General features: G+C 52.5%; 10 protein-coding genes across 10 annotated transcripts; 8 read left to right on the forward strand and 2 right to left on the reverse strand.

Annotated features, from left to right (window-relative positions):
- Positions 1 to 2,348: 2,348 nt before the first annotated feature.
- On the forward strand, positions 2,349 to 2,926 carry PG985_005803 (uncharacterized protein; the record flags this gene model as incomplete). Its single annotated transcript, XM_066825572.1, has 2 exons — positions 2,349 to 2,468; positions 2,594 to 2,926. 2 exons carry the CDS (start codon positions 2,349 to 2,351, stop codon positions 2,924 to 2,926), a joined length of 453 nt encoding a protein of 150 aa, XP_066688732.1.
- Positions 2,927 to 2,965: 39 nt separating this feature from the next.
- Positions 2,966 to 4,765, forward strand: PG985_005804 (uncharacterized protein; the record flags this gene model as incomplete). The annotated part of the gene is made up of 4 exons (XM_066825573.1): positions 2,966 to 3,416; positions 3,460 to 3,813; positions 3,883 to 4,176; positions 4,200 to 4,765. The coding sequence occupies 4 exons, from the start codon at positions 2,966 to 2,968 to the stop codon at positions 4,763 to 4,765; spliced, it is 1,665 nt and encodes a 554-aa protein (XP_066688733.1).
- Positions 4,766 to 5,090: 325 nt separating this feature from the next.
- On the forward strand, positions 5,091 to 5,291 carry PG985_005805 (uncharacterized protein; the record flags this gene model as incomplete). Its single annotated transcript, XM_066825574.1, has 1 exon — positions 5,091 to 5,291. One exon carries the CDS (start codon positions 5,091 to 5,093, stop codon positions 5,289 to 5,291), a length of 201 nt encoding a protein of 66 aa, XP_066688734.1.
- A 2,588-nt stretch (positions 5,292 to 7,879) lies between these two features.
- PG985_005806 (fungal cellulose binding domain containing protein) lies at positions 7,880 to 8,723 on the forward strand (the record flags this gene model as incomplete). Its single annotated transcript, XM_066825575.1, has 4 exons — positions 7,880 to 7,993; positions 8,203 to 8,320; positions 8,375 to 8,423; positions 8,477 to 8,723. 4 exons carry the CDS (start codon positions 7,880 to 7,882, stop codon positions 8,721 to 8,723), a joined length of 528 nt encoding a protein of 175 aa, XP_066688735.1.
- Positions 8,724 to 11,247: 2,524 nt separating this feature from the next.
- Positions 11,248 to 11,760, reverse strand: PG985_005807 (uncharacterized protein; the record flags this gene model as incomplete). The annotated part of the gene is made up of 1 exon (XM_066825576.1): positions 11,248 to 11,760. One exon carries the CDS (start codon positions 11,758 to 11,760, stop codon positions 11,248 to 11,250), a length of 513 nt encoding a protein of 170 aa, XP_066688736.1.
- Positions 11,761 to 13,728: 1,968 nt separating this feature from the next.
- PG985_005808 (3'-5' exonuclease) lies at positions 13,729 to 14,817 on the forward strand (the record flags this gene model as incomplete). The annotated part of the gene is made up of 1 exon (XM_066825577.1): positions 13,729 to 14,817. One exon carries the CDS (start codon positions 13,729 to 13,731, stop codon positions 14,815 to 14,817), a length of 1,089 nt encoding a protein of 362 aa, XP_066688737.1.
- Positions 14,818 to 17,142: 2,325 nt separating this feature from the next.
- Positions 17,143 to 17,574, forward strand: PG985_005809 (uncharacterized protein; the record flags this gene model as incomplete). Its single annotated transcript, XM_066825578.1, has 1 exon — positions 17,143 to 17,574. One exon carries the CDS (start codon positions 17,143 to 17,145, stop codon positions 17,572 to 17,574), a length of 432 nt encoding a protein of 143 aa, XP_066688738.1.
- A 3,988-nt stretch (positions 17,575 to 21,562) lies between these two features.
- Positions 21,563 to 22,525, forward strand: PG985_005810 (uncharacterized protein; the record flags this gene model as incomplete). The annotated part of the gene is made up of 1 exon (XM_066825579.1): positions 21,563 to 22,525. One exon carries the CDS (start codon positions 21,563 to 21,565, stop codon positions 22,523 to 22,525), a length of 963 nt encoding a protein of 320 aa, XP_066688739.1.
- A 340-nt stretch (positions 22,526 to 22,865) lies between these two features.
- PG985_005811 (uncharacterized protein) lies at positions 22,866 to 23,096 on the reverse strand (the record flags this gene model as incomplete). Its single annotated transcript, XM_066825580.1, has 1 exon — positions 22,866 to 23,096. The coding sequence occupies one exon, from the start codon at positions 23,094 to 23,096 to the stop codon at positions 22,866 to 22,868; it is 231 nt and encodes a 76-aa protein (XP_066688740.1).
- A 454-nt stretch (positions 23,097 to 23,550) lies between these two features.
- On the forward strand, positions 23,551 to 24,472 carry PG985_005812 (uncharacterized protein; the record flags this gene model as incomplete). The annotated part of the gene is made up of 2 exons (XM_066825581.1): positions 23,551 to 23,906; positions 24,112 to 24,472. 2 exons carry the CDS (start codon positions 23,551 to 23,553, stop codon positions 24,470 to 24,472), a joined length of 717 nt encoding a protein of 238 aa, XP_066688741.1.
- Positions 24,473 to 24,579: the final 107 nt, after the last annotated feature.

Below are 24,579 nucleotides of genomic sequence, written 5' to 3' on the forward strand. Positions count from 1 at the left end.
CCCACTACAACTAAAAGTGCTACTAAGGCAACCCTGCGCCATCTTGCGAGGCCCACTGTCCAATCAGCATCATGGCGTGGTATATACTGCAATCGACTGCGAAGGGGCGGGTACAGGGCGCTGTGGTCGAATCGAATGGCCGTTTTGGCTATTGACTGGTATCGAGCTGAATGAAATACTCTTTCGCAATTGCGCCGTTCATTATGGAGGACGTCGTCAGAACAGAGTTTGGCATGACCAAAGAACCCACGTAGTGGAAAGCACTGTCCATGTCCGCACACCTATTCATTACTTTTTAGTGGCTGGGGCCCGTGGTCTAGCTAACTACCCACTAAAAGTCAGGCCTACAGCCTGTAAAAGAGAGGAAATTGTCGCTCCACAGGCACTGTGTCTTCCATTAATGGCCTAGCTGTGCCACTCTTGTCTCGCCATTTCTAACGATCCTTCACATTTCGTTTTCCAGCAAGCTCCCGAACAAAACCATCAACACGGCCCCCCGACTATCGAAGTCTCAACACGACCAAATGTTTTCCATGATTACTCGAGGGTCGATGAATGGCGGAATAACAAAACTGATCCCTTGCAGCCTCTGCGCAGTCCCCCGCGCCCGATCGACGCACGTACGATACAGGACAACGACGACACCACCGAACCGTCCTGGCCCCGATCCGAAGATTACACCTACAATAGAGATGGCCCTTGGCCATCGTTTTGCGAAAATGCCTGACATAGACTACCGTGAGAGGATAGGTTTTATCAGTAAAGAGTTTGAAGTAGCTGTGTTTGCGACAAGTATTAAGTACTAAGCCTTAGGATAAGCGTAGAATGACTCTCAAAACAGCCAGCTCAACGCTGCTCTTCTATCCAGGGTGTAATCCACTGATCAACCGTTGGCTCCGAGTCAGCTGGAGTACTGGGCTTAGCGGTAGCGGTACCTGCCAGCGCCAACTATGCAGCCCTACGAAAGTCTTGCTTGGCGATCGGTACTTCTCCTATATCGCTTACGCACGGCGCAGACGCCCCACAGTACATCGGGCTTTTACTTTTGAATGACCACAATTTACAGTATTGTACCCGCGTCAACATGCATGATTGCGACGGCCCTTCACCAATCGCAAGATGGAATAGCGAGAATAACAGCATGGAAATCACTGCTTCTTCATCAAATGTTCATGACCTTCACAGCCGGAAGACCAGACAGGGCCAGATACGGTGACTATCAATGCGCACAAGGAGAGAGATGACGCATCTAGCGTGTCAACCTTCTACTTGGATCCAAACCTGACTAGGAGGCGTAGAAGGGGCCACACCCAGCAGTGGCCCCAAGCGCTCTGCCAGTCCTAAAAATGGCCATACCGCAACCTTATGGTATTTGATGATAAACCCAGCATCACCTAGATCATAGGGCTTGTCAGGATTACGAAACATAGCCAGGAGCGTACCAGGCACTGCTGCCTTGTAGATGTGGATGTCGTGACGACCCGTACTTCCATCTTCGCCCCGTCCGCCCTAGCTAAACACTCGACGTAGCGTACCCAGACTGTCGGGTATAATACGATTGATTCGTAATACCTTGCTGCCACAATCAGCTAAAATCCTTGCCAGCTTCAACTAAGTTCTTTAGTGCTGTTGTTACTATGTACTTCCAAGACAGCTGCCCTGCACGGCTGCGGGTCCTTTGGCTTAATATAGCTTCACTTTTAATAGCCAACGCTTCGGAGGGGCTCATTGGGCTCTCTTACCATGACTGCGTCTGGCAAGGCACTTATCTCTACCACCCTGGCTCTTCCAGTACTCTTCCAAAAGTTCTGGACAGGTGTCTCTCAACTTGTATTCCGGTTCAGATGACGTGTTGCCAGTACCGCGACAGAAGAGGAAGCTCATCGCGCCTCTGGCGGAACCGATGCGGACCTTGACCAGAACCCTGACGTCCACGAGCATGAACAACGCTGCTCCGGCCCTTCTCAACCGCACTTGACTGTCGCCTCCAAAATCGGTTTCTCCACCGAGTAACGGCTGACTGGACTCATGCACCACGCTCGTTACGGTCCAAGATGGACGATCGAATGCAACGGATACCAACTATTTACCAAATATAAAGTGGCTACCGGAGGCAGTCCGAGCCTGCGTACGCGTTGCCGGTTGGTGCCTGCCGGCTTTTGTTCAAAAGATCTACTGTTTTTCGTCATTGTCTCCACCACCTGCTTTTATTGTATTTTATTTTTGCCCTAAGGCAAGGTTAACCAGGCGTGCAGGCTAATTTACCATATTGGTTCTCGCTCTTCCCAACCTTAGCATTGAGTCGGACCAAAAGCTCAAGATCCAGCCATCCATTGTTGACGTTCCCCATGGCGAGCGATGAAGGAAAGACCAAAGGCGGTACCCGCGGGGCTTCTAATGCCCAGCCGGGTCTGCCAGGCACTGCAGCTGCCACGGGCCGAAACAAGAGGAGCCGGCGGGCCAGCGACGTGACCTGAAACGCTTGCAACGAGTGTAAGAGGAATCGCGCCAAGGTACCCTTTTCCCCCTTTTTCTTTTCTAATGTCACAATGTTTTGTGACGATCCGAGACTTGTGATTGACCGCCACTACAGTGCGACGGCAATAACCCATGCCGGAGATGTTTAGAGCATGGAGTAGCCCATTGCCATTATGAGAAGCCGTTGAAGCAATCCAAAGACAGCCTCCGCGAGGAAGTCGACCAATTGAAACGCTGCCTTCACCACAACGAGTCTGTGCTGGCGGGACTTACCAGCCCCGAGATGTACAACCAAGTGCTCGCCCGGTTGCGTGGTGGCCAGAGCGTCGATGCTGTCTCTCAATGGCTGCAAGATACCGTGCCCTCGGAGGCCGAAGATGACGGGACGCCGCCGGCTTCGGCAGCTTCGGCAGCCTTGGTAGCAGACGACGGCTCCTCTCTGTCCTGACCCAATCACATTCGACCCAACAGTCTACGCAATATTCGGATGTCACCACTCCCCTTCCCGACTGGGCGGGCAAGGCACCAGACAGCGAAATGCCTGATCGGAACCCCATCCCGTCGTCTGCCGGCGCCGGCTTCCCCCCCCGAAATCACCATGTGGACCACGAGTATGGCGTCTTATAACAGAGTCCTGCCCACGATACTCTCTCCATCCGTCCCGCAGGGCGCCACCGATTACAATTTCATGGACTACATGTCGCCCGCCGTGGCGCTGTCCGACCAGAATCTCTACGGCAGCACGTGGACCAGCGTAACGCAGGACATGGATCTGGTTCAACACTTGCTCGCTCTCTACTTTTGCTGGGAATACCCGACATTTGCCACGATCCACAAGGAGTATTTCCTGGCGGACTTTTTGAGCGGGAGACAAATGTACTGCTCGGCGACGCTGGTCAACGCCCTGCTATCCGCCTGTTCTCCTCGGGCGCCACCCCGTCGGATGAGTCGCAGGTCCTCAGTGACCACTTCTTCCAAGAGTCCCTGAGGCTCGCGGCCCAAGACAGCAACCAATACACCTGACCAACATCCAATCCATGAGCATCATGACCATTCGCGAGGTGAGGTGCGGGCGGAACACGGAAAGCAGGTACTATGCCGGACAGAGCATGCGGTTGGCCCTCGAGATGGGCATACGCCAGGACGGCCACTTCGGTGACGCGGGTAACGTCGCCGTCTCCAACACGACGTTCTGGGGGGCCTTCGCCCTGGACAACGTCTGGTCCATGGTAGGGGGCACGTTGCCGCTGACCTCGCGTGCGCCGTCGCTACCCCCGAGACGGCCCATGAACGCCGACATCGAGGCGGCACCGTGGACCCCATATCCACCCCAAGGTAGGTCTCCCCAAGGTAGAGAGAGAGTCTCGGAGCGGCTGACCCCCTAATGCTAACACTCCGAACCAGATCACACGGCCCTGGGGGCCTCGACTTCTACGCAACTCCTGCATATGCAGGCGTCCAACACGCAGTCCGTTTTCAAGTGCTTCTGCGAGATCAGCCAGCTGGGCCACAGCACGGCGTACCTTATGCAGACGCCTAACGTCCCCGTCATGGCCCACGCTCTTCTGGAAGCCTACAACCACTACCTGGACTGGTACAACGGGATTCCCGAGGCCCTCCGTCTGGGCGCCAACTACACACCCTCGGTCTTCGTTGTCCACATCTACTACCACTGTGCCATCATGCTCCTTTCCGCCCGTACATCCGCTTGCGCATAAAAGGCTCGACCGTCGTACCACGTGACGTCTGCACCGAAGCCGCCGACGCCGTTCGGGCCCTCCTGCGGTCCTATACCCAGCTCTATACCCTTCGGTATACGCCGTCCTTTCTGCCTTACCTCACCCTCATCTCGTCCACCATGCGTCTGGCCGCGGCCACGGCCGAAGCCAGTCAAAGCCCGCTTGCGGGGGCTTCGTCGGATGAGCTGCTGGACGACGTCCGGCGTGTCATCGCCACCGTGCCGCTCGACTTGGGAGACTTGGCCAGCGCCCTTGCGCACACGAACGCCCAAGGCGGCGTGCTGCGGCCCGAGTTCAACCCGGACGTTACCGAGTCCCTGGAGCAGGGCATCAGCGACCTGACGGAGATGATGCTGTTCAACCTGGACGCCAAGCAGGCGCTGCACGCGCTGTGGAACAACGACCCCGCCGCGACGGCAGAGGCAGAGGCAGGCGCGCAAAGAAAATCCAAACCCACACCCGCATTCGGGTCGGAGTTTCACTTACAGGCGCAGCTCGCGCTCGCTTCGGGGGTCTCGTTGGAAGACGCCGGCTTTACCATGCTCTAGACTGATCGGAGTGGCGTCAAAGCCCTCAAACTTGGAGAGAGGTAGGCGTTAGAACTGTCTGGGGGTGTAAGTGCAAACGCAGACGCCCCTTGGAACGACGAATTGGACAAAGCTCCTGCTGAGCATCGACGAGTCACTGTCTGCGCATCTGCCGAGGTGGCGTGTTCCAAGCCGTTAGCCTGGTCGCGAGCTGCCTTGCCGACAGTGCACATCATCCATGACATGAAAACGCTGCGCCTGCTGTCCTACCAGCCAGCACACAACTCTTTCTGTTGATCCAGCTCTGTCCGTACTGTAAACGCGACAGTCACTTTTGGGCGGCTGCATGGCGCATCTTTCCAGGAACAACGCCGGACAGTGGTTCCTGGCGTTTGCCACGTTCATGGCGTCCGAGAACGACGAACAGAAAGTCATTCGCCGAGTACGTCCTACTGCTTCACTGTCATCTCTTCTGGGCCTGGCGATGCAGTTGGTTGCGCACGATGTCAGTGACGACGTTGAGGCAGAGGCCATGAGGACGGAATAGCCCAAGGGCATTGCTTAATGTAGATGAATTTAGATGGCAACCTTTCGGCTAAGACCCTCAACTCAAGGCTAAAGTAGCATCGCGTACGCGCTAAAGTGTACAGAGTAGTCGGTGACATTCAAACGTAAGCACATTCAAACGTAAGCGGGCCGATTATTTGGAAAGAGGACGGCTTGTAGGTGACAATAGCATACAGCTTCGCCTTAGTGAGTGCACTACGGGCCTCGCATGGGTGATCGACAAGATCGAGGCTATGCGGGGTTACGGGAGTGAATTATCGCGTTAATCGGAGCCGATAGAGCCACTGCCCCATAAGGCGTGACCCGCTAGTGCAGGGTAGTCACTGGAGACATAACACAAGCTGCTATTTAAGGGATCGATGTGAAGCCTTTGGAACTGCAGAGCCAACTTTTACTTAGGTCGACTTTTAGTGCTAGATGTGCCTACTGTGACCCGAATCGGATATAGTGTACACGGCAAAAGCCTATTCAGGGCTACGTCGTCAATAATGCCGCTACCCAGCCGGTGCTGTTACGCCATAACCGGACCAGGAGAGCGGAATCCATATAAAAGCGCCTTCCAGACACGGTTCTACACAAATTTGCACTAGTACATACCGTACTGAACTATGGTCGCACATCGCAGCTTTTCGTCAGGATAGATTATATATGACGAAAGGAAGCATAAAACATGGCAACGCAAGATCTTACATCAGCTTTGAAAGGCTTGGGGATCCGAACACATTGGTCATTGAATCTAGTCGTAGCGCGGGTTCTCTACACTCTGCAAACGCCTAATGCTGTATTCCATGGCGTGTTAGCCGAGAACAAGGGGCGTTTGCTGGAGGGCGGGCCGAACGTGGACTTGCTCTGGGTATGCGAACGAGATGGTTCTGTGGCCGTATGGCTGGAGGGCCAGCAGCGGCCCGCAATCAGGGAGGGCAAATCAGATCATAATATGGATGCGGTGATAGGGCACTATGACCCCAGAAGTGGAGTCCTATACTACTCTGTAAAGTGGATTGGGTACGAATGCCCAACTTGGGAGTCGGAGCAGGATCTAGACCAGTATGCTGCTTTCCTGGACCAGTACTGGGCTACTTTGCAGCACCAAAACTGATTCGATTGAGTGGTTTTTTGTCTGGGATAGGGGGATGGAGTACTCAGAGGCGGAAGTACTGCTAGCAACCAGCTTTGGTCCATATGGTATTCTAAAGGACACCAAGGTACCCGCATATCTAGCCGAGCAAATGTATGATTTTCTGATATTGATTCTCATAAAAGCGGCTAGTTGGCTGGATATTTAGGGAGCGGTAGCCTTAGCCCACCGCGACGTGATTCTCAAGATGTGCTTCAGCTGCGGACATTCGCCCAAAGTTTGCTTGACCCGGCCACTTGACCACCATGCAGCACGCCATCGCCGTCTTGACTACACTATCGGCAGCTGCTTCGCCAATGCGCAGCCGGACGAATGCGACAGGCTGCCAGGCTGCGACCCTCGGCAATTTTGCTTGAGAGATCAGGAACTTCGACCACAAGGGATTGAATGCACGAGGAAATGTCAGCTTCGACCTGTCGAATCCCGCGTTGTTGCACGCATCTCAATGTAGTGCATCGGATAGCCAGCCGTTCGGTGGCTTCTATGGTACCATTCCCTATAAGTGCGCCAATGGAACAGAGGGTACTACCACGCAGACGACCTTCGACTTCAACAGTCTCAGTCGTACGCTCAATATCAACCAAACGTGGGTCTGCAGAGATGAGGACCCCAGTGGCCATAAGTGACCTTCGAATATCAATGAAGCTCCATTCTTACGTTGGCACAGTGTACGATTCCACGCTTACGGTTCTATCAACTTGACATTGGACTGTACAGATAAAGTTACCAACGATTGGAAGATGGATGAGCTCGATTCTAGCCTGGAGACCAAGTGCACATCTGTGGCCGTGCTCCTCAGGCCATATCAAATGACGGCTGTTGCTTAAGTAGCGTTATATATTTAGAATGCAGCAGTTGTTGCACGAGAGAGAGTGTGTGCGATGGTATGTATAAGAGTGCTGTCTAAGAGAAGAGAATCTACAAAAGAAAAGGGCCCTGCTATGCTCCTTATGTATGGACAAAGGGAATGAGTAGCTAAGCACGCTAGCTGAATAAGGGATCGTACCCCTGTCACTGCAACAGCAGTAGGGGCTCGGAAACTACGACTCGAGAACTGGGTCATGAGAACAGAGTATCTTGATGATCTTCCAAAGCTCCATAGAATAGAGTATCTCAGTCCGTCACCGGGGACCAGGGATCAATTAGGTCCCAGATTGTCCAAATCGCGACCAAGAGGTCTTCTAGTCCATAGCCAACAGAGATGACCTAATTTGTCAGATTATCCATTTTCATATGGGATAGAGCACCACTCACCAGTAGCATGTAGAGCCTAAGTACAGGAAGAAGACGCCAATCTTTGACACACGTAATACCCATAGCACCGGATACGACCATCAACGAAAGAAGAAACGCCTCCATGAAGACGCAGCCCTTCGTCCGGTGTTGTTTCTGAGAATAAATCATCCATTCACACGCTACCCATAACCGAGATGCGGCTGCGGAATTCGCTGCTTGCGGCTTCCTACCAAAAGCGTAGCCCATCTGAGACAGCCATCAGTTCCGCAACTGGCTCCAACCTTACATCCTGGTTGTACGAGAGCCAGGTCAGCAGAAAGGATCCTGACTAGGGGCCGGATCGGGTCCTGCATTGGGTTTTGATTCCTCTCAGTATTAGGACTAGCGCAGGCACGCTTTCGCCTCAACTAAGTGGCCGCAGCCTCGCCACTGGCCAATATAGGATTGCTAAGGCAGCCGGTCGATGTCTTCTACGGTGGCTCTGCCCATAATCTTGCCATACTAACTTACATATTAGACATACTGGCTGCTCACTAAGGGGAAGCCCGAAGACTACCGTGGATTCAACGAGGAAGAGAGCAGAATGAAGCACGTTATTCTGATTACGCATTTGCTTGGCCTGGTACACGCCCACTGTAAGTAATCGAGAGCACGGCTGCCAGGCGATGGGTGACTGATATGGTTGGAAGACATATTCCCTAACCTGATACATGATGGTGAAGCGACGGAAGACTGGGCGTGAGTCCCTTTCCTATGCGTGCCCCTGCCACCAAAGACTTATTTGTAAACAGCTATGTCCGTCAAACCTCGAACTACGAGAGCCAAAGCCCGGTCATGAATGCCTCCGCAGCACAGATCCAATGCGACGAAATGGGGAGTCCCCCTTATAGCGCCGGAATTCGCCAGGTCATATCTGGGGAGACAGTGGGGTTTCGGGTCAGCCCAAGCATTCAACACCCCGGCCCAGTGGCATTCTACATGGCCAAAGCTCCAAAAGCGCATACGGCAAAGACGTTCGACGGCGACGGCGACGTCTAGTTCAAGATTGCCCAGGAACAGCCAGACTTTGGCATCTCACAGCTGACGTGGCCGTCGGAGGGACGAACCGAACTGTCTGTCCGAATCCCCCAGTGTATAGTCGCTGGAGACTACTTGCTTCGAGTAGAGCACCTCGGTCTACATGGCGCCTATAATATTGGCGGTGCACGAGTAAGAACATTGTCTTTATCTCGCGGTGGCCTCCGCTTATAACTATGAGACAGTTCTTCCAAGCATGCGCTCAGCTGTCTGTGTCTGGGTCGGGCACTAGGGAGTTCCCTGGAGTCCATCTTCCTGGTGCCTATTCAGTAAGCAGAAGAGAATTTGTAGCATATCATGATATCTAACGTGCTTGCAGGAGAATGACCCTGGTATCCATGTGAACTTGTGGTGGCCGGTACCTACAAACTACACGAATCCAGGCCCTCTACCTATACAATGTTGATAGGGTCTTCAGCAAGAAAGATTCCACGCAATTTCTCGTAAGGCAGGGGAATCAAGCTTTCCGTTTCGTATACCGGTCATCATGAGTGAGGTTTTGGCGTTAAACTCGAATGGAAGGCGTGGAAGGAAGCGCACAGATACTTTTCCACGGAGTTTCGTTTGCGTCGGTGGCAAATAGAGAGCAAATTATATCGGGCAGCCTCGCAGTATTCTGTTTCTTTGCAAGCTTAGTCACTGGGATGAAGTTATGGCCTAGTATACGATACATGTCCAAAAAGTTACATGGGTTTCTGGCCGTGGCTGCCATGGGGTTTATGCTATGGCACACATGGGAGGTTTCAACGGCCTGGATCGCAGTCTTTCTTTGTGGCTTCTCCTTGTTCTTGTCGCAAGCCATAAAGATACGCCCCTTTCGTCTTTCAGCTTCCATTACCAGTGTGGAGGTGCGAGAACATATGGTTTACATGACCGTGGCCATAGGGAAAAAGAAGAGGCCGGACCTAGCTATATTTTCCTGAAGTCTCGAGATCTGCCATTACGACAGCGTTATAGGTCTGAACCACATGTTACCAGGGTCCTTTTCTTCGGTACTATGGCTGACCTATCACAGGCGCTCGTCCACGCCTACAAGAGTCCTGCTACTAATCCAAGGCCGTGTTTCCTGTAGTAGACTTTCAGCGATGGGCATTTTCAAGGGGACGAGAGAAAGCTGTACAAGGACGTACGTGTTCTGGTGCCTCCGAAGGTGCTCGCGTCTCTTAAAACCCGTCTTATTATTGCATCCCGGAAAGCTACACACATGGACTGATTTCGGGATTTTGGCCACGGAAATTTGAGCGTCGTCCATGTACGCTACCTCCTCTATATTGCTTTGTATGTCTGGCTAAAGATAATGTGAGTCGAGCTCTGGAAGGGATGATCAATCGGATGCAGTCTATGAATTCTACGGTCAAGCTCGAACTTCATTGGGTGAAAGGCCATTCATCAGTACATCACAACAAGCGGGCCGACAAACTTGCCACTAGTGCTTTACGTGCCGTAAATGAACACATACAAAACACCAGGCATTGAAACAAACGAACAAGTTATATGAATGATTGTCTGCTGTCTCACGACTTGCACCAGTGCAAATAGACTATTACGTATCTAAACATAGAGATTGCGTCTGCTTTCCGGGAGGCGAACAAGCCGACTATATCGCTCTTTACTACGTTTGCCCACATTGCTATGAGGGCTGCCCGGTAGCGGACGCATTTATTGAGCATATCACTTCGTACTCGACCATGTTTGGATCTACAATATGTGCTGGACGATCACCCTTGTAATTGTGGAGGCTAGATGGGGTTACAGCATGGGCTGTGGGCGCTGCCGCTAGTTCGCCTCTTCGAAGCATATGTTATCTCGGCTGCATTTACCCCGCAATTCTGTCTGATTGTATCTGCTCAATTCCTCCGCTGCCCAGCGCTCGCAATCGGGTTTAGGAAAGGAATAAAATAGGTAAAGTGTGCCTCACCAAGCCACGGACATCCCTTAGACTATTTTAAGTCCAGTGATTGTTTTTTGGTGATTACGGTATGTGGAACATTTGAATTTTCATGTCGCCAACCCGGGGTTCTCTTTCAAGCGGTCTAGGTATACCAACGTAGTTGGCGTAGCTATTGAATAAAGTTAAGAAGATGCAGTTGTTTCGTGATCTCCAGTAACAAGTGTTGCAAGCCCAGGTGGATCTCATCCGTGCTCTTGAGAGCGAGCAGCTTCATTATACTTGTGCCGAAGTGTCGATCACATTCAACTCAGTCTATCCATCGTTCATTTGTGCCATCTATCATATCGATATACCGATCACCGCCTCGTCCGCGTATCCACCACAGTGCCGACCTTATACTAAGGGGGCATCCATCCCCAAGAGCGCGGGTCGCAGCTCCCACCTAACTCCTGAACCTCCGCTATTATCGATATACGAGCAGCTACAGCCTTGACCGTTTCGATCGACCATCACGCCGCTACATATACCCGACCAATATAGGCTAACACTAATCTCATATCAATACTTCATCTCTCCTGCTCTGGTTTTTTGAACTCATAGCTTTTTGAACTCAAAAAAGGTGTTCCCATGCATCTGTCTGATCAGGCTCTTTCCGTCCCCACCAACGACAATCACCTTCAACGAATGCCACCAATATTTACTCAGCAACTGATATCCGCCTTGCGGGTGTGGCCTCGCGATAATGTGCTCCCAGTCTTTCATCTTCTCAGTCCTAGCCTGCATCTTCTCGTTACCGTCGTGTCCGAGATGGCAACCGCTGTGTAGGTTCTGAAAACCCATATGATTATTGCTCTCTACGCATAACCACCAGGATTTCTTGGGGACTTTGCTCAGGTCGCTAAGTAAGACATTGCCATCATGGCAAATGATGGGGCGGCCGCCAACTTTCTCAACTATTTGGTAGGTGTTTCCGGGCCATGGTGTGGAGGGGAAGCAGTGTCCATCCCAGATTTCCTTCACTGAGGCAGTTGATGAAGTTGCCGGTGTCAGGATCGAGTCGTTGTCGGCTATCGACGAAGATGCATCTGAAGTATTGCCAAATGGCATCTTGGGATGTGGCAGCCTATGGTGTTCAGGGAAGGTGTAGTAATGATGAATATAGAGTAAAATTCTTATAAGTTACTTGATCTCGTTCTGACTCTTAGTGGCTTGCTGGGATTGAGTTTGGATGATATTTCTTGATGGAATCCTCTGGCGAATATATATATATATATGTAACAATGGACGAAACTGTCTGATCCACTACTTAGCGACTTAAGCTAATGCAGGTCGTAACTACTCTAGGCTTTCCCGCTATCTTGATGTGCAATACTAGCAGCCGCCTAATTGCCGACGTGTACGATGTGGCTGTATGTAGTCTCGATGTTGACAAAGACAGCTAATAGAAGGGCGGCAAAAAAGAATAGCGGGACGCTAGAAAGCGCACATCATAAGCCAGGCTATGGAGGTTAACCCGCAGATGCATGCTACCTATGCATTGTGGAATCGGAATCACGGCTGATTCGATGTGGGATGGACAATCAAGTCTCAGAAACATACATCATGGGTGGGCACACGATATTGGCCGAAGATGCTGACGTGTTAGGCAAATCGAGAAGGGATAGAAGCCAGACCGATGGGTGGCGCGAGAAAGACGGACTGGGCATGCTATGGTCGTGAGCGCTAACTCTTACTGGCTGAGTTGCGTGAGACCATCGTTTCACAAATAGGTATTTCTATAAGTGTTGTTGTACATAGTTTACGACAATAGTGAGACCGCCCTAATCCTTTTGGGTGTACAGTCCTACTGTTAAGTGACCCCACAGAAAGCCTAAGGTGATCAGTAGGACATTTAAATTAATTACGTAAGGGCTTTGGGTGACATAGAAATGATAAAATGTAACGGTAATCTAGCAACAGTTACCCCGGGCATTAATACATGTGTTTGTGTGTGTGTGTGTATTCAAATTAGCGGATAATTCACTTCTTCATCGCCTGAAGCGCTCAGCCCAACGTCAAGGGTCTACAGCGGGACAGGCCGTACCCCGCTAACATATCGGGTCCTGCGCGAGGATGATCATCGGTTGCGAGAAAGCTCATTATCTCTCGCCACAGCCGACCAGGCCGATCCCCGGAGACAGCGACTGTCTAAGTCGCCAAGCGCTGTGCAGTGGGGCGAGAAGAAGAAGGGGATGAGCGGAGGGCACATCGGTAAAAGTGAGAAATGGCGGTCTGGGGGTGAATCCGATTGCAGACGCCACCCAGCGCAGTCCATGAGATGTGTGAAGAGCTTGGCTATTCGTGAAAGGTACTTGGTGGGCCGTGCAACCCCACAAACTCCATACCCACTTGACCAGCCGCGCCGCTAGGTATCCATCCGGCAGCGATCAAGTCATCGAGTATCAAATCAATGGGTATTAATGTCTACCTTCTGACTTGAAACATAAATCAATACCCAAAAGTTGCAAAAAGCTCCTTCTCAACCCATGCTTTGGTTGGATTGCAGTGATTCATCGAAGACTGTAAGGTTAATATCCATCGTCAATGGCGCCCTCTTTGTGCCGCTCTGCATATCCTGCCCGGGATCTACATGGCTAGGCCGCACAATAATCATTGTTTTCATGAAGAGCATGGGGGCAACTGACAGCGAGCTAATCAGACATGCATCCGGTTTCATACACGGTCCCGCGATGAGCGGTGTAGCCCTACATTTGTGTGATCAGACATTTGTTGAGCCTACCGCTGCCGACATATATTGAAATCAGAAAAAAGATAACCATTAATAGTAGCCGTTACAAGTAAGCTAGGGCTCTGACACTACTTTCTTTTCTTTGCCTTAACGGAGTCGTAGGCCTCACGCAGCAGCTTTCAACCCCTCATTTTCCTAGCGACTCTGATCCCTACATACGCAAGTACGTTGATAAATATAATGACGGAGGCCTCAGTAATAATAATATATTTGCTATTACCAACACGTACCATCTGCTCCTTCTATAACGAGATGTATGGGATACTTGCACCATCGCATTCGACCCGATGATTGTGCCCAGGACATGTGGTTTGGGCGCGCGCAGCTCCGCGCTGCGAATCTGGAGCAGGGCTATCCAAGAGCGCACTGTGCGCCATCGCATAATTAGCACCAAAGCGCCCGCAGCGCCCGCAAGAGCAGCAACCGCAAAAGCAACCGCAAGGGCACCTGTGACCGCCCCTACCGCCGCTACTGCCCTGCAGGGCTCGCAGTTGGGTTTGAGCAAAGCCAAATCCCTGAATGTCCCTCTAAAGTTATTGCCAATAAGCGTGCCGGGAAGGGCAGGTATAGCGATTCAGACGTTCTTCGTCGATACGCCCGCCGGCGTGTCTGAAGTGGCCGATCGTCTCTGGGCCCAGGCACCCGGCAGTGGCTTGTATGCAGATCTTGAGGGCACTCGGCTATCTCGGCACGGGTTGCTTTCGCTCCTCATTCTCTACTCCCCTCTCGCACGTCAGGCCTTCCTGCTCGATATCTTCACCCTCAAGTCGGCCGCCTTCAAGACGAAAGGGTTGCGTGGTTTCAGTATCAAGCAAATCCTCCAATCCAATGACTACAAGAAAGCTTTTTTCGACGTCCGGAACGACTCGGATGCCCTGTTTCACCAGTTTGGCGTGGCGCTCCGAAATGTCGAGGATATCCAGCTCATGGAGAATGCCACTCGGCCATACGGCCCTTCGCGCAACCACCTCCATGGTTTGGCAAAGTGCTTGGAGATTGTCCTTTCCTCGGCCGAGAAGAAGGAATGGGCCAAATCGAAAGACGCCGGAAAGGCTCTGTTCTGCCCGGAATCCGGAGGCTCCTACGCTGTCTTCAACAAGCGCCCGCAGAGTCCCGAAATCATGGCCTACTGCGTCGGCGATGTATACTACCTGCCGCGCCTGAGGGAGAAGCATTGGAAGAAGCTATCGAAGATTTGGAGGAAAAGGGTCATGGAGGAATCGAAAGCACGTGTCTTACAATCACAGCAGAAGGACTATGAGCCTCACTCCTCAAAGAAATCAAAAAGTCCGTGGGTAGATGAGTCCAGTCGTGCAGCAAGCTGCAGGCCCAACGGGATAAGCATCGTGAAATGGAACTTGAGTTTGGGGAATTGAGCGTCGAATGGTGGGACGGACTGGAAGACATACTTGCTTGGGAAAAGAGACATCTTCATTAAGCAAATGAGACCGATACCCGACCGAGGAGCAACCGAAAAGGCTATCGCTGAACAGCCCCAAGGCCTTATTCCCCTTAGCGTCACTGAATTCGCCCCTTGCTGAAGTTATCAGTCCTTATCCGAGGCCCCTGGGCCCTTTGTGGCGATTCGATGTTTCAATATGACCATGGTGTTACACTGTACGGCTTTAGCGTTTGTGGCGGGACCACAGCGCTATGGAGGCTTTCGTTGACTCCCTCATGATGGCCATTGGAGCCACTTCACTCACGTTTTGGTACTAGCAATGAATCAAAAACTTTTCCAACTTTGACATCACGGCTGCACTTGCCCGTCTTTGGCCAATCAGGTTGATCTTGGATGTGGTCTTCGAACTTATGATCCCCCGTCACGGCATTGATCGCATTGGTTTGCTGCTGGGAGCCCAAGGAACATGACCCAATGTTGAAGCCCGAGTGGGGGTTCGATGACAAGAGTGCAAATGGATTGGTGGCACCATATATCGCGGAGCGCTGCAAGCGGACTTATCGATATGTTTCATAAACTGCGCGCAGCCCCGAGGTTAGTGGATCCTATATACGTTATGTGCTCAAGTTGCATAGTGGAGGGAGATAGGGGCCACCTCAAAGCTTCCAATGAACTGGAATCTAACCATCGCCAGCCTAAGCAGCTTCCAAGAAGACGCCGCCAGGTGCTGTGCGGATTGTAGATGGCTGCCGCTAAGACAACCCGTGCCAACCAGGATGGGACACCAATAGGGGACGTTGAATCTGTGTCAGAAACGAGAGGATTAGGTCCTTGCCCCGGTACACCGTGGAAGAATTGGGGACCAACCTCTACAGTATTACCCGTATGTACAATAGCTTCCAATACGGCATGAGCAAACAGGTTCCAACACAGAGGAAGGCATTCCCGGATGCTACTTAGCGGAACCAGATGGCTAACTAAGGATAGTCGGGGTACTGCTACCGTTTTGGATGGGTGGAGAACGGCACTTGCGGAGCGGCTGGGAAGCTTTAGACTCTACGATACGCGGAAACCAGTGCAGATATGAGGAGCACATAAGGGTTCGACGACAGGATTGGTGTTGTCAATGGAAAATCATATGAGACGTCGGACGTGAATAGGATAGCATCGGAAAGGGAGAAACTATGAAGCCAGAACGATCACATAAACCCCTTCAGAGAGCTGTCTACCTACATCGTATTGTCCATTAAGCCTGTTTATGAGTACATAGGTAGAATACGCACACTCTGAGCATTTATATGTATTCGTTGCGCTGCATACAAACAAAGCAGGCGCTCTGCAGAAGACAAAGCTCAATAAACGATAAAGCAACAAGGCCGACATAATTAGCACATGCTTTTCTCCAGGTGGCTAGGCATTGCCGTTCACGATGAACCAGACAGAGCCACTGGATCATCACGATAAAGGCGAGGAAATAGAACGAGAGACTGATGGGCTACTGTTGCACTGCGATCCTGCAATGCCGGACTATCCTCTCTGCCTGACGCCCGTATCACCCATCAATTCCAAACACCTATACAGAGGACGAAGAAGGTTATGTATGGCTTGCCGGCAGTGAAGACACAACCTCGTGGTGAGCTTCAGTACTAACCTTGGCAGTCACTCGATGGCATGAACAGCCTTTGCGACTTCTCTGGCTGGGAAAACGGTCTTGATTGCAATAGCCCAGTATGTAACCATTGTTGCAGTAACACCGGCCACACAACCTGACTTGTTGCGATCTAGATTTCCCCACCCTCCCCTAGCATAGACGGCTCACCTCTGCTTCCTTGTGCCCGACTGGACACCGAAACCAAGGCATGGGACGAAGTGATATTCGGGAAGCCGCCATATCTTCCAAAAGAGTGTTCACCGGGAGACACCGTTTCACTTAAGAAACGTTGCGATGGAGTAGCTGAATGCGCTTCCCCTTTCGACATTGAAGCCTGGGTGCAACCTTCCACGGTGGTACGACGGCAAGAGCAGCCGCAGGCCTCGGACGGGGGCAGGGTTAAGAGGCCCCAGAACGCGTTCCTGCTGTGGCGCAAGGCCTATTGTAACTCGATCAAAGCCTTATATTTCGACAGGAACCCCAAGCTGAATTTCTCCAAAGACCGTAGAGCTGGTCATACGAGCGTATCAATCTCCGAACGGCGTCCGCGGCCTCGGTGCAGACATCTCGTGGTATGACACGTGATCCATCGATGCGCAATCGAATGAGTGGGCGGAATAGATGCAGAACGGCACAGTAATGATAGATATGGACAAGGAAGGCCGATGGCGATTCGAGCACGTGGTCGAGGTGCGGAAGACGACGCTGGACGAGAAGGATCACTCTCGACTCGTGTCAGAACACGAGCTCGCGAGGGTCTACCTCTCCGCCAGACGGATCCCCGATGCGATCGAGATACTCGAGCACGTGGTCGAGGTGCGGAAAATGACGCTGGACGAGAAGGATCACTCTCGACTCACGTCAGAACACGCGCTCGCAATGGCCTACCTCGATGACAGCCAAGCTCAAAAGGCCGTTGATCTTCTTGAACATGTCGTGACGGTAGAAAGTCAGCTATTCGACGAAGACGATCCCGATCGACATATATCGCTGGAATTACTGGAAGATGCGCGTCAGCAATTAGAAGCTGAGTGGGAGCCTGAGAGTAATGTTTCGGAACAAGATACACCTTCCGTATAATGCTGTATATAATGGAAGCACTTTGACAGGGCTGAAGCATTCAAATAGCAGTTGCTTACACAAATAGTGATGCTTACACAGTCAATGCACAGTAGCTGAACATGGTTGTCTAGTTGCCGCCGTTGTTGGAGCCTTCAAGTCATCCTGGTACGTCTCTGGTAGTAGCGGTACATGGAAGTGCTAGAAACGCATCCTTCCAGCGCTTTTGTGGGACGCTGACAGGTACCTATGACTCACTAGAGTGCACTGTGCAGGAAGCCCCACAGTACTTTAGACGGTTATTTTGAACATATCCATCGCGGACGCTGAACCTGGATTTTACTGTACCTCCAAGCACCGTAGATTAGCGCTAGTTGCCCTTTCGGCTTCGCCGCCCGGGCGTTAATAAACTGTGTGTGTGTGTACCTCCAAGCCGGTTTGCTACTGATTAACGGTTTGGTGTTACAGGGATGTCTGGTGGCCTAATAAGTATGACGATAAGATTGAAATGCACGTCTGAGTGAGGGCCTTAAGGAGTGCTCAGAGAAGCGAGGAAAAGTTCATGTAATTACAAGCGATAGTTGCCCTTTAGGGCTTAGCCCGGGCGTAATAAAAGTGTGTGTGTGTGTGTGTGTGTGTGTGTGTGTGTGTGTGTGTGTGTGTGTACTGTGAAACCCAGGTTAAGCGTCCGTATTTCAATCTGAGATTCTTGACAACGAGGTAATGCGGGGTACTTGTACAGCGCGTAACAGCCGTTTCTAAGGTACAGCTAGTGGCGGGACAGGATTTAGCCTTTGCGCGCTGTACAAATACCCCGCTCTACCTCAATGACAAGAAGCCTTGAGTGGAATCCGGATGCTGGACATGGGATTTGACAGTACTGTGAAAACAAGGAATAAGCTGGACACGCATGCCGATCAGCCCTCAACGCCGATAATTTGGGCTCAACCACGGCAATGCCCGCCTAAACCGGGGGTGGGTGCACCGGACAGACCACCAATGGGATTGTATGTAGGATGTGGCGAGGCGCGCACCGGACTACTACAAGGACTGCAGTCGCAGGTTTCAGCGGGGCACATTGACAAAAAAAATGATGGGATTGCTGGACGACCTTCAGACAGTCTCAGCAGTATGCAATTTGGGTGAAGACGTGGTACATGATGCGAAGATATCACGAGCGGCGGCAGCTTGTCAATGCTTCTGTATAAGCAGACTTCTCTAGCTCTAATCCCTTAGCTAGCCCTCTAAGCGCTACTGTTGTCCCTTCTGCTCCAGTGACTCTTACTGCTAGTCTCCGCAGCGGATCTAGTATAGGAAACTTATGCGCGGCGTACAGCTCACTACCTATTAAAGTTAGGATGACTTAGGGAACTCGAGTATCCTCCAGAGAGCTGTTCTTAGTATCTACATTGACTCGAAGTGAATTAGTCTGTTTTCTAGGGAGTTCCTCTTGTCATGACCTTGTGATTGATCTAGATGCAGTGTATGAGCTAGATTCATTCGATCCTTTCAGTCCCAGTATCAACACCAATCCTAACATTTCTACAGCATGGTGTAATTCAGACTCGTCTTATCATGGCTTCTCCGTATTCTCCATGCATCCATGGGGACTCGTGCTGCCCCACTGAACCTTGACCCCACCATGGACACTTGCGCTTTGCCATTAGCCTTGGTAGCTCGTCTCAATCCAACGCGCCCAGTACCTTCGTAACTGTACGCTCCTTGAGCCCGTTATCGCGAAAGGGCGAGTGCCTCGCACGATGGTGGAAGACGCGAGTAAGCCAGCCGTCCTTCGATCGCCCTAATGCAGATAGTTATATGGCATGGCTAACAACGTGCTTATTCACCTAGATCGCAATTGCACAGCTCTGGCTAAGCTACTCACGCAATGGGTACTTTGCACGTCCTCATAGTTTCGACGGCATTTTCCCTGATCTTCATCATAGGGGGTATCAACATCGCCGCATATTCGTACTTTGCATGGTTCACGAATGTACCCCTTCGCTCTTTCTTTGAGAGTCACAACATGCCCACTGATGCCGAGCATACCCGGCTCGTGGTGACACTCTGCTGTATGGGCGCAATTCTTCCTGGCTTGCAGGTTTTGGCATCCTACGGCGTGCTCTATGTCCACACGGAAAGAAATAGCGGCACCCTTGCCTATTTCTTCACAGCAGAATCACTGTGGGGACTAGTAGTAGGGAGTCACAAGAGCAGAAGGGACGACAGTAGCGTTAGGTTGTTGGTTGCTGAACTAGAGCTGAAAACATGATTCAACATAAGCATACACAAAGCTGCCTTGTGATATTTGACGTATTAACATGTGCCGCGTCTTCGCCCGAACTGCATACCACTGAGACTTGATCGAAGGTCCTCCAGCATTCCCACCATCTTCTTTGCCAAGGTGTCCCGCTGCAACTTGCGTCTATAGTCCTTGTAGTAATCTGGCGTGCGCCTCGCCGCATTCTGCACAGATCCTCTTGGACGGCCTGCCTGTGACAGCTTTGCACTGTTTCCCCCCATTCTGGGAGGGCATTGCCGTGGTTGTGCCGTCATAATCGGCGCCAAGGGCCTTCTAGCCGCCACCCGGCTGTTCCAACGTACAGCTCTCTGCAGCGACGCACCCATCGCGCCGTGGTCGGGATGTCTCGTGGGTCCTGGCCGGGCACCTGCATTCGTGGCGGCGGTTGGTGCAGTGTTCGTCGTGGAGCTGGGCTCGGTGCGGGCGGGTTGCGCCACTGTCTGTCGGGGAGCTCGGGCGCCTGTTTTATGATTAGCGTCACGCAGTCACTAGCCGAGAAGCTGTACTCACCTTGCGGTGTTTTTGGTGGAGGCAGCTGTCTCGGACCCATCTGCCTTGTGGGACTGTTGAGAATAACAGTCCCGCCGTCATCGTCGGGGATGACGTCGTAGACAGACAGAGGCTCCGCCGCGGCAGCGGGAACTGCTGCAATATACTCGGGGTCGGTTTCGTACTCGGCATCCGCGTCGATATCTATGTCGCCATCGGCATTCGCATCGTCGTTGGCGTCCGCCTGGGCCTCGAAATTGATGGCTTCGACTTGGCAACTCGATCGTGTCGCTCGGCCGTGGCTCGGTCTCGCATGGCACGCGGCTGATCGTCGAAACTGCGGCTATTAGTAACAGAGCAGGATACACTCGATGGAACGGTAACCGGGACTGGGGACTGACAATCCTGTTGAAGTCCGGCACACACTGCCCGCGCGGGACGTGCATCGCCGTGCCCACCGCTCGTGTGTCAAGTTCTAGTACCCAAGCGCGCTGAAGACGTTGCAGTAGCGGCCGAGGTCCCGCGTCTTGTTTTGTGTGGGCCATGGCAGAGTTCTAGCCAGCCAAAACGGTTCGGCAGCTTGCTGGGCCTCTTAGAGCATATTTCTGCGTGTTCATGGTGCTACGATAGCGTCTCGCGGAACGGTAAATATAGCAAGTGCTGGCTTGCGGGTGTGAAATGTGAATGATATGAGCTCGAATTGGGTAAACCCTGCCAGGAGTGCTGCTGATCTGGTTCCAGGACATATGTCGGCGAAAAGGATTCCAACAGGATTTCAGGCCCAGGTTCTCTTCGGTGTCTTGAAGGGGATAAGTTCTCGCGCAAAGGAAGATTGGGCAGTTGACCCAACTGACGCGGGGTCGCGACAGCTTCATCTCCCGGTGCAATCCCTGTCAACGCTCCGAGACATGCATGCACAGGTCCATCGCAAGGTAACTCAAGGCCCCCGGACACACACCCACTCAGGGGCATTCTTGTTCCTTCGTTCTGATCTCTCACTTCATAAATATGCAACCAGTCGCCCCCAGACTTCGAGGGCAGTGTCTACGTCAGTATCGAACCGGGACCTTCTACAATTTTGGCACTCACGGCCCTTTGCCTTTGTCATACCATTGGCCAATCAGTGCTTACGTTTCGGATCATACTTGAGACCTTCCACACGTATCCCGCTACACTTACCACCGCAGCTGCTTTCGACTCGGAGCATCCGAATTCACCATGCCTGGCAGACCTGAAGGATTGGTCCTGACCGTGGACCCAAATGTCATCCACTATGTTGACACTGCCAATGCTCAAAACCTCTTCAACATGTGGACAGGTACGTTTACTTACACGATACTGGTGCAGCCCGGGCTGGCACTAGCTCTCTCGGAAGTCTTCTCTAGATGCGCGGACTCCGACGAGCGAGGCCACAGGTTAGAAAACCTCAGCTGGAGACTGTGGAATCGCGAGACCTTTTGCTGCAACGTCACCGAGGGCAACCTACGGCAAGCAAAGCCCACTCCCATCGCCCCCTCCACAGCCCCCAAAGACGATCCCGATGTACGAATACCACAGGTCCCCCAACTGTCTATCAGCGTCGACTCTGCTGCTGAAGACGATGGGGCGATCGAGCCCAGCTCCGAGTCCGAACCGATGGAGGTTTCCCGACCCAGGATTCTGCGACAAGCCTCGAGCGCGAGCAATCGCAGCCGCGGTCGCGAGCGCCACATTACCTCAGACCACTTGGAGAAGATGGTCGCCTCGATAATACAAGACAAGGAGCTGGCCGATATGTCCTCGCCATCGCTCGATCCCGGGTCGGACGTCTCCCAGCCAGCTGATTCCTCTCCGGATGTTCAACAGACACCCGACCCACCCACAACACCGGCGGCTGAGCACTCGTCTTTGGAGGCACCGTACGTTGTCTCTGCTTCCGTGGCGTCAGGTGTTGCTTCCAGCAGTAGTGAGCGCACTCCAAGCCGCACCACTGTCATCCGCGGCTTCTCCCCATCTCAAGTCTCCATCCCTGCCCCGCAGCTTCGCAGCCAGGAATCAATGAAGCAACTCGCCCTCGGCAAAATCCCTGAACCCCAAGCTGCCCCCACCTACCGGCCGGTCCAGCTTAGGAAACAACGCGCCAAATCCGCCCTTGGTGGCTCCCAATCTAGCGACGAGCAATCGGACAGTTATATCGATTAGTTCCCGTTCTGGATCCACCTTGCAGGGGGTATCTGCTGACACCTGTACCCGTCCATGCTCACAAGTACAGAGCTAATTCTGGCCTTGCTTATCCTTAACTTATATATACATACATCGATAACAGTGCCCTTATATTACTTTATGCATCACGAAACCTAGAGCCAGAAGCTGCTGGCATTCTATATTCTCATTCGCAATGCGTCCTTGTCAGCGTCCGCAAACAGAGCTTTGGATACAAATCCGGTCAGCGTCGTCTTCGGCGCGCATTTCACTCCCTGTTATTACAATGCATACGAGCGAGTTCCCTTGTCGAGATCACTCGCACCTTTCATTCGTTGGATCACATGGACTTTTCCTCTGGACCATACTCACTAGCGACAAGATGCAGAATACCGATAACACGACCGACCATCCCGTGGAGGTCTCCTATGTCCCAACTGCCCATTCGAGGATGGGCCTCCAAATTTTCGACCATGTCGACGAAAGCGGGTGCTACATAAATCTTGCCTGACGTGCGTCCTGGTAGGTCCCAGACAGCTGGGACGAAGGCGGATCTCGGTCGCGCGATCATGGCGTCCTTCCGAAACGACGTAGGCGTCCATGGCTGTCTTCGTCATCAATTATTTGCTAATGAACCTTCGAATTCTATTAAATTTCTTTTGGCAGACTGGGACCCTAGTCTCGATCCTGACTCGTGCGTATTCCATGCCTGTTTCGCGGTGGAGATCGTCAGTAGATGTTGATTGGCTCCCTCCTCCCGGCTATCCAGAGCCCTCGAGCAAGCATTTTACAGGACACTATGAACCCATCAACTCACACCACATTGGCTTCTCCGAGGTTAGCACGGCGCAGGCTAATGTGTGACCACGGCATCTCAGTCGCTGGGCTCCACCCTCCGTATGGCGTAAGACAGAGTGTGGGAGGGCATAATTCTCAAGCCTCTGTGACTTTGTCCTTTGTCTGATACACTCCCGTGTAATCAGCGCACACCGTATCATTTTTACAGGTCCCTTTTATGCGGTAACATGTCTTCATTTTCCTTGGCTAACAGGACGAAGGTTGTTCCTTCTTCGTATCTCGAGGACTCCCTTAGCAGTAGTCATGAGGCATCTGGCGAGCATGTATACACGAGTCAAAACGGTCTCGCGTTCCACACAGCGCCCGACGTGACTGATGCTTACCATTTCGCCTTGTTTCCCGAGCCTATTCGCGAGGAGGAGGGGAAAGAAGAGCCGAAAACCCATCCACCACAACCAGATCGGCAGTCGTGGGGCAGCGCCAATTCGTCTAGAGATCTCGCGAATCCACCTCCGCTACAGGCAAGGAAGAAGAAGTACACCCGGGCTTTCAGCCATCGGGCCCGCACAGGCTGCATGACCTGGTACGTGTGGCCTTCTTGCTTCCGGTTCCAGATTGAGGTGTCTCGTTGCTAACATGTGGTACCGTACCTTGCAGCAGGTAACGAGAACCCCTCCCCCCCTTCCCCACCCCCGTCTTACCATTCAACGTATGTTGCTGCAGTTATCCCCCTTCTAACATTGTTCATGTCAGCGCAGAATCCGCCACAAAAAATGTGACGAAGATAGGCCAACATGTCGTCGCTGCGCCGCTGCCAACGTCGTGTGCGACGGTTACCCGTCAGCCCAACCAACCACGGCGAAGGAGCAGCAGGAGCGCGGCGGCTCCGCCCACTCACAGGCCGTGGTGGCCAAGTCCTCCTCCTCCACCGTCGCCAGCAGCACGACTAGCAGCACTAGAAGCGACCCGTCCCCGCGGACGACTCCACTCTTCAGCATCAACCCCATCGTCTTCGAGTCCGCCACTGAGGCGCGGTACTTCCACCACTTCCGGGTCTGCACCCGCTTCGGCCTGGGCGAGTCGGCCGGCCTCCACGACTACTGGGACGCCTATGCCCTCCCCATAGCGCACCAAGAAGACTACCTGTGACAGACGATTGCCGCCGTCGGCGCCGCCCACCAGCTCTTCGTTATTCGGTCCTACTCAGCGTCCGACCTGTCGACGTGGGATACGGAGCAGGAGAACGCCGCAATACA

Source organism: Apiospora marii (genome assembly GCF_038362585.1).
Source record: "Apiospora marii strain CBS 49790 chromosome Unknown utg000003l_segment0_segment0, whole genome shotgun sequence".
Classification (NCBI taxonomy): Eukaryota; Fungi; Ascomycota; class Sordariomycetes; order Amphisphaeriales; family Apiosporaceae; genus Apiospora; species Apiospora marii.